This window comes from Heteronotia binoei, chromosome 5, assembly GCF_032191835.1.
Source record: "Heteronotia binoei isolate CCM8104 ecotype False Entrance Well chromosome 5, APGP_CSIRO_Hbin_v1, whole genome shotgun sequence".
NCBI classification, from domain to species: Eukaryota; Metazoa; Chordata; class Lepidosauria; order Squamata; family Gekkonidae; genus Heteronotia; species Heteronotia binoei.
In genome coordinates, this window is record NC_083227.1 from 69,212,089 (window position 1) to 69,219,459 (window position 7,371).

The following is a 7,371-nucleotide window of genomic DNA, read 5'->3' on the forward strand; positions in this document are numbered from 1 at the left end:
CGGGCTTGCCCACCTGCTTCCTCTTTCCAGCCATGTGCCCCGCAGGGCCTTGCACGCACGCACGCCAGCCGGCCGCAAAAGAGGAGCCAAGCCTCGGCGGCAGAGGGATCACCCCATCACGTTTCGGCGACGGCTTGAAGCCGCTCGGCTCGGCTTTGTGTTCCCTCGCCTGCTTGTGTGGCCAGGAGCGGCGGGAGCTGCGGAGAGGCTGAAGCGTTGTCCAACACGTGAGGCTCATGTGATGTCGGCGCGGGGGGGGGGGGAGGAGAGGCAGCAGGTCTGTGTCCCTCCCACCGGTAGCAGCCAGACGTGCCTGGAGTCACAGGGTAGAACACGTAGCTCCAGTCCACCCACTCGCTCACATTTAACCCAGCCTGCAGCCTTCCAATTACTTTTCAACTCGCCAGCTCCGGCTCGCCCCATTACAGCCGCCGAGTGCTGCAAAGTGGAAGGACATGAGCCGTAGCAGCAGCAGGACAAGCGGTAGCCGCTAACTCTCTCTTGTCTGCTCCAGCAGTCGGGAGACAGTCACGCTGCCCTGTGACTTTTGCTTGACCAGCGACGTGTTTGGTGCCCACCGGCTGGCAGTGCTTCTCGCTGGATTCGTCGCTGTCAGCGCTGTGAGCAGCCATCCCGCCTTAACCCCAGGAGAGATCTTGGGTTAAAAAAAGGAAACCAGGAAAAGTGCAGATTAAATGGAAAGGATCACCAGCGCCCAGCCTCCTCCACCTTGCCTGGGCAAGCTGCCTACCTTAGAGAGCAACGAAATGCCGGGGTAAGACGACCCAAGCATGCAGAGAGCATTGGCTTTTTTAAAAAAAATCCTCTTTTCAAATTCAGTGGAGCAAACTGGGTTGCGGTGCAGGGTTTCTTTTGGATCATGGGCTCTACTGTTTTAATAAGTTTTGGACGTGGGAAGGTTGTCATCTTATATGTTCCTAATTAATAACCAGTGGCTTTTTAAATTCATCTACAGGTTGGATTTTACTCACATGTATCAAGTTTATAAGCCTAGAAGAGGGTTAAAAAGAGGTGACGACAGCAAGGTAATTGAAGTTCTTGTGTGTTTTTTTGCATCATTGTCTAATAATCTGCATTAATTTTAAGGTAGTATTGCACACCTGGGATGCTACTATAGACCAAGTTATCCTACAAAACATATGTGTGAAAAAGTCTGGAATTTATTTATTTTAAATGTCTCCATTAATATACTTTTGGAGGATGAGCTATCTTTTGATTTATTTGCACAAAATGGTTTCTTGGAAGTGATTAAAATTAGTAAATTGCTTATGGAAAACTTTAGGTCTGTGCTAGTTACGGGGATTTTTGTACTGATTTAAAAAAAAAACATTTTCTTCTCCTACCTATATGAGTTTTGTAAGTTCTTTACAAAAAATTGTCTGGATAGTGTAAAGTAATCATTTTTATCCGGAATGATGAAATTGTGTTTTTTCCTCTGTTTTGACTTCCAGGAGACTTACAAGTTGCCCCACAGACTGATAGAAAAGAAAAGACGCGATAGGATTAATGAGTGCATTGCCCAGCTGAAAGATCTTTTACCAGAACATCTCAAACTTACAGTAAGTGAAAATTTGGCCACTGTCCAAACTCTTCTTCCTTTAGGGGAGCCTCTTAACTTTGATGGTTTTTTGTGCAGCTAAAAGTGCCACCTAGAGGCTTCTTGGAGCACTGCAGATCAACGTGGAAAGGGTTGTGGTTGAGGGCAGGCTAGCCACTGAGCCTCCTGCTAGTACTTGGCTTCGTTGCCAAGGTGACGAATTTCTCAACAACTTACATGCATGAACTGGAGTAGATGATATGCTAGGGCCAACAGGGCAAATATATATATATATATTTAGTTGGCCTTTAATAAGGATTTTGTGGAGCCCTGTTTCCGTGTCGCTATGCTGTTGCTTCAGATCCCATTTTAGACTTCTGGTTCATCCAAATGAACCAGAAGACTAAAATGGCTCTGGGCAGCCTGGGCATAAAGACACCCACACCTGGATGTGTGAGATGAACTGTTTTTAAGTACAGATCCCGAACCATGCACATTTTCATTTAGGAGACTGTTTTTGCCTGCTTCAAGTTTACTGGACTCCTCGTTTTGTCAAAACCCCCCCCCCCTTCCTGTTTGGATGCTGTTTTGATGTCACAATGCCAGCAGTCAACTGAAGGGAGAAATGAAAATTCATCTACCTTATTTTTTTCCTATATATTCCTAAAGATGAAACGATAGCCTTTTATATTCTTCTTAGAAAATCTTGCCTAATATGTATAGTTCTCATTTAAGATTAAAAAACAGCTTTGCCATTTTTAATGCTTCTCCTCCTACGTGTCTTCCTCCCTGAACCCTTTTGATATTCAGCGCAGTTGTTTTCAGTCTGGTGTTCAGGCACTGAGACTGATGGACTCAACCATTTATTTATGTCTTTCCCCCCTCCCTGCAGACTTTAGGTCACTTGGAAAAGGCTGTTGTTCTTGAACTTACCTTGAAGCATGTGAAAGCACTCACCAGCCTCATTGAACAGCAACAGCAGCAAATCATTGCTCTGCAGAAAGGTTTACATGCTGGTGAGTCCTCAGATCATTCTGTGCACCTGAAAGGGCCTGGGCATACTGCAGTGAATCATGTTTCTGAATGTGTCCTTTGAAGGACTGGCTTCTCTTTTGAACACTACCGACATTTGAGTAGTCCTGTTGGTTTCAATAGAACTACCTCAGGGTGTGGAACCTCTGGATCTTCCTCACCTCTGGTTTTATAGAAAGAAGATAAACCTCAGCCCTTGTTGCCCTTTTATGTAAGTTGTCTGTCTTACTTTAAAACTAGAACTTTATTTGAAATTGGACCAGGTTTTAGAAGATCAGACTGCCCACCCCACCCCAGTATCACTTTCAGGTTAGGAGGAGAACTTGTGGTTGGAACAGCTTTTCCCAACATGGTGTTCGGCAGGCTTGAAGCCTGGAATAGCAAGACGCTTTTCCTCTCCTCCTTCAGAGCCCTGCTCAGAACCTGCTTCTTCAGCATACCATTCGGCTAGTATTTCCAACCTTTCCTAAGCCATGTCCTCTCCTTACACCTTTGTCCAATCTTTCTACCTTAGAATTTGTAATCTGTTTTCTGCAAACTGACTCCACGCAATGTTTGGCTGTGAGATCTAGAACGGCTTATTGTATGAATCACAGCTATCGTGAGGAGAATCTCCACACCGTTGCCAGCCAGCACCAGGAAATTTAGTAGTGGCTTGGAATATTTCCATATGGTTGGGCGGATACTTGTAATAATGAACTCCTCTAGATGTCATAGCTGTGGTGCGGTGGACTGTACCAGGCGGGTGTAACGTAGCCCTTAGATCAGCTTCTTTGCAATTAAGTTGACTCAGTCTCATTGAATTTAGTGGATTGAAGGTTGTGGTCTTAAAGCTTGCGAGATAATTATAGAATTTGTTCATTTTCAATATCTTTATTCTAGTTGCTAAAAAGAGTCACTGAGGATAGCTAGTAATACATAAAAATGAAGGGAATAAGGGATTCCCCCCCCCCCAAAAAAAGGTAAAATGACAATACAGCCTCTAAATCCCACTGTTGAAAGCAGCAAAAAGGAGGGCAGGATTTATTAATAAAATATCTGTTTAAGCTAATTCATAGACTTTCTAGAAGAAAACTCGTCTGCTCCGAAAGGCCTAAAGAGATGGTGCCACAAATGGTGCCAAGGGCATTTGTGTGTTCTGTACTGGCTGAAGCTTCCAAAGGACTGCACATTGAACACATATTGAATGGTCTAGTCTGAATGTGATGGAGGCATGTATGGTAGTAGCCATGTCAACTCTCTTCAGACACTTTCTCAGTAGAATGCTATTCTAGGAAAGGTCAAACAGTGAATTTATTTTCACCCCACCACCACGCATTACACTGAAGGCTTCCATCATAAAAAAAAAAAAATGTTTTTTGTCACTTTTGTCTGTGGGATTTAAATGCTTTGACTAGACTGAAGGTGAAATTCCACTGCAGTAGGTTTCCTGTTGACTTTAGTGTAGTTGAAATTCTAGCTTAAGTTAGCTACTCAAACTTCTTTCTTGGGCGTAGGCCCGGAAACATGAGGCTTTATAAAATGCTAAATAATTGTGTAATTGTTATCACTTATCAATTTTCTGATACGAAGCTTTGAACTTTTTTTCTGGTTCCCCCCTTTCAGATGAGCTGCCACCAAGGAGCCTTGAGTCTAGCCAGGAGATGTTTCGATCTGGTTTCCAGATGTGTGCCAAAGAAGTGTTGCAATACGTGGCAAAACATGAGACTAGCAAGGATCTGAAATCTTCCCAGCTCATTAGCCACCTACAAAGAGTGGCCTCTGAAGTTCTTCAGAGTGGAGCCAGCAGAAAATCTGGAGAGGCTGTGCCTAAACTGATGGACTTGAAGGAGAATTCTGGCACTTTGACCAAAGTGGCTGAGGCACATGGGAGAAACTGTGTGCCAGTGATTCAGAGGACTTTTGCTCATTCCAGTGGGGAACAGAGTGGCAGTGACACAGATACGGACAGTGGATATGGGGGAGAGCTGGAAAAAAGTGACTCCAAATCTGACCCGCAGTATTTCAAGAAGGACACTGAGCTCAAATACTCTGTCCAAGAAAGACTCAGTTCTATCAAACAAGAAAATGAGGACCCCCCTGCCAAAAGAACCAGGATGGAAACATCAGAGGATGATGGCCACTTTAGTAGTGACGTCCTGGGATCCCCAAGCAGTTTCTTGGGCCCTCACCCTCATCAGCCTCCTCTGTGCCTGCCTTTCTATTTGATCCCACCCTCTGCAACAGCCTACCTGCCTATGTTGGAGAAGTGTTGGTATCCAGCCTCCGTGCCCGTCTTGTATCCAAGCCTCCCAGCATCCACTGCAGCTCTTTCGGGGCTAATAAACCCTGATAAAATTTCTTCTCCTTTACTGATGTCTCAACGGCTCCCTTCTCCAGTCCCATCTCATTCCCCCATGGACTCTACTGCTCTGCTTCATGCCTTGAGGCAGATGTCTCCTTTGAATTTGGAAACCAAAGAGTAGATATGGGGAGGGTGCAGATTCCTGTTGGGATTTTTTGAGAGGGGGCAGAGTTGAGTTTGAGATTATTTCAGGGTCCCCCCCCCCCCCGTGGGCTGAATTGTGACAGAGGGGTGCAGAGGTCACTTTTAGTGTCTATGTACGGAAATAAAATCCTCCCTTGTTTTGACTGCCCAGGAAGTTTAGGAAAGACCTCAGAGGTATTATCAAATTAATACACAGAAGAGCAGGGGTGGGGGGCTGCAATTAAATATTTTGAAATGCTTTTTAACTTTTTTTTGCCATCTTCAGGTCAACACATGACTTTAGCTAGCTGAGATAACATTTTGAAGCTGTGAAGGAGAAGGACAACAGTAGTCAGATGTGGTGGTGGAAAGTGTTGTCAAGTCCCAGCCAATTTACAATGATCCTGTAGGGTTCTTAAGGCAAGAAGCATTCCAAGGTGGTTTGCCATTGCTTGCCTCTGCGTAGCAACCCTGGATTTCCTTGGTGGTCTCCCATCCAAGTACTAACCAGGGCTGATCCTGCTTAGCTTTCAAGATCTGGTTAGCTTGAACTAGGTTATCAAGGTCAGGGCTGTCAGATATAGGGTCTGATTATATATTTTTTTAAAGCATGGTACTATTTGTGAGGATCCTTGGCTTAGAACCAAGAATTGGCTTCCCCATTCTGCTCCTGCCAGTGTTGACAGTCTCTAATTTAACGTAAACACATGTGCATAAATGGTGATCGAAGCATTGGTATTAAACCTGCTAGTAGCAGTCAGTGGCTGATTGAGCACAACAAGTGATTCAGGGAAATGTTGAGACTGGCTTCTCACAGCGTAAATATCCCAATGCTGCCTGGAAATTTTTATAGAGTGCAGAATGAATGAATGAATTTACCAAATTTGAAGTGCAGCTCTATTTCACTTGAGTTGTTAGGTTGGATTCCTCTGGGGTAGAGATGTCTCGTTGCTTCTCACACTAGACATTGGTTCTTGCAGCTGCTGGGCAGGAATCTGGGACTATCCTGTAGCAGAAAAGTATGAGTAAAGAGGCAGGTTGGGGCATGAGCCAGGTCTGCCTGATGAATAATAGTACAAAATTGATACATTTTATAGGGGAAGGTCTGCCACCAGCTGCTCACTCTCTGTATCCAATCCTGTTTGCAAAGATACTAGCATAGTCATGCTATCAGACATCAACTCTGAATTTGTTCCCTGTATTACAGAATATGAAGAAAGCAAACTCTGGCTGTTACATGAGGAAGTTTTGTGCCTAAAAGTGGGTGGGTCACTTTCTCCCAAATACCAGTCTAAACTACTCTGTAAGTGAAGCCCATAAGAAATGTTACCATTGCCTAGATTAAGGGTTTACCCAGATCTCTCTGGTGTAGTTGGTGCCAGCACCTTGGCAAGACTAGGCAGCTGCCTGGGGCCCATGAATGTTTGAAAGACCCACCCATCCCCTCCTGAACAAGCCCTAGCCCCCTCCTCCCTGCTTCATCCCTGGTGTCCGAAGGCAGAGGATGAAAGAAGAGAACAAAAAAGTCAGACTAGCAGTTCAAACCTCATCCTTGGTTCAGAATAAAGCACTTTAAAGCAAACTGAAATATATGGAATTTGAAAGCAGGAAGATGGAGGGATTTTTCCCTGGAAGCTGCTGCCTGAAGCATCTTCCAGACAAGTGGATTAAGGATCGTGGAGGTGAATTAGCAGTACATTCTCAGTGAAGCAAATGCTGGTTTCTTGTCCAGGTGGCAACAGCAGAGCTGGCCATGGGCTCTCATCTGAGAGGGCAGATGTGTGGGAGTTTTTGTTTCATATCCCTGTAGAAAACTGTTGCCCACAGCTGTGTTCCCCAGCTGATCCGCACGAATTGACTGAGACTAGCATGTGCTATGCAGTTATCATAGCTAGACTGCTGTATTATGTAGGAATGTCACAGTGGAAGACGTACCCACCTTTCCATGAGATTTCCCATGCTTATGGTTATGGAGTACAGCACCAGATTACGGTGCCATTATCTAGCTGATTCCAGACATCTCCCCCCAAACTGCATACATTCTGCACTGAACAGTACTCCACCTGATCTGGCTGTTTAAAATAGTAATTATCAACATCAAATGATGGTGTCATCTCAGTAGTTCTGATAAATTCATAGAGTAGCTGTCCTATGAACTTTCCTTACACTATTGCACCAATTGCTAGAATGCACTATGCTCAATTGCAAATTGTGTCTGACCATTTATTTTATTGTTCGTTAAAAAATTTTGTACACAGTCGTTGCCTTTATTTGTAAAATCTGTTATAAATATAAATGTGTACATAGAAATATA

The 7,371-nt window shown here is 44.4% G+C and overlaps 1 protein-coding gene across 1 annotated transcript; it reads left to right on the forward strand.

Annotated features, from left to right (window-relative positions):
* The first annotated feature begins 286 nt into the window (after window positions 1-286).
* Window positions 287-5,446, forward strand: BHLHE40 (basic helix-loop-helix family member e40). Its single transcript, XM_060239593.1, has 5 exons — window positions 287-775; window positions 977-1,046; window positions 1,473-1,580; window positions 2,451-2,574; window positions 4,196-5,446. The coding sequence occupies exons 1-5, from the start codon at window positions 696-698 to the stop codon at window positions 5,053-5,055; spliced, it is 1,242 nt and encodes a 413-aa protein (XP_060095576.1). The 5' UTR covers window positions 287-695; the 3' UTR covers window positions 5,056-5,446.
* Window positions 5,447-7,371: the final 1,925 nt, after the last annotated feature.

Excerpts from the sequence above, each read along its gene's own strand:
- BHLHE40 (XM_060239593.1), top strand. The coding sequence starts at position 696 with ATGGAAAGGATCACCAGCGCCCAGCCTCCTCCACCTTGCCTGGGCAAG. Across the intron at positions 776-976 it reads GAGAGCAACGAAATGCCGGG|GTTGGATTTTACTCACATGT; the intron begins GTAAGACGACCC and ends ATTCATCTACAG. Across the intron at positions 1,047-1,472 it reads AAAGAGGTGACGACAGCAAG|GAGACTTACAAGTTGCCCCA; the intron begins GTAATTGAAGTT and ends TTTGACTTCCAG.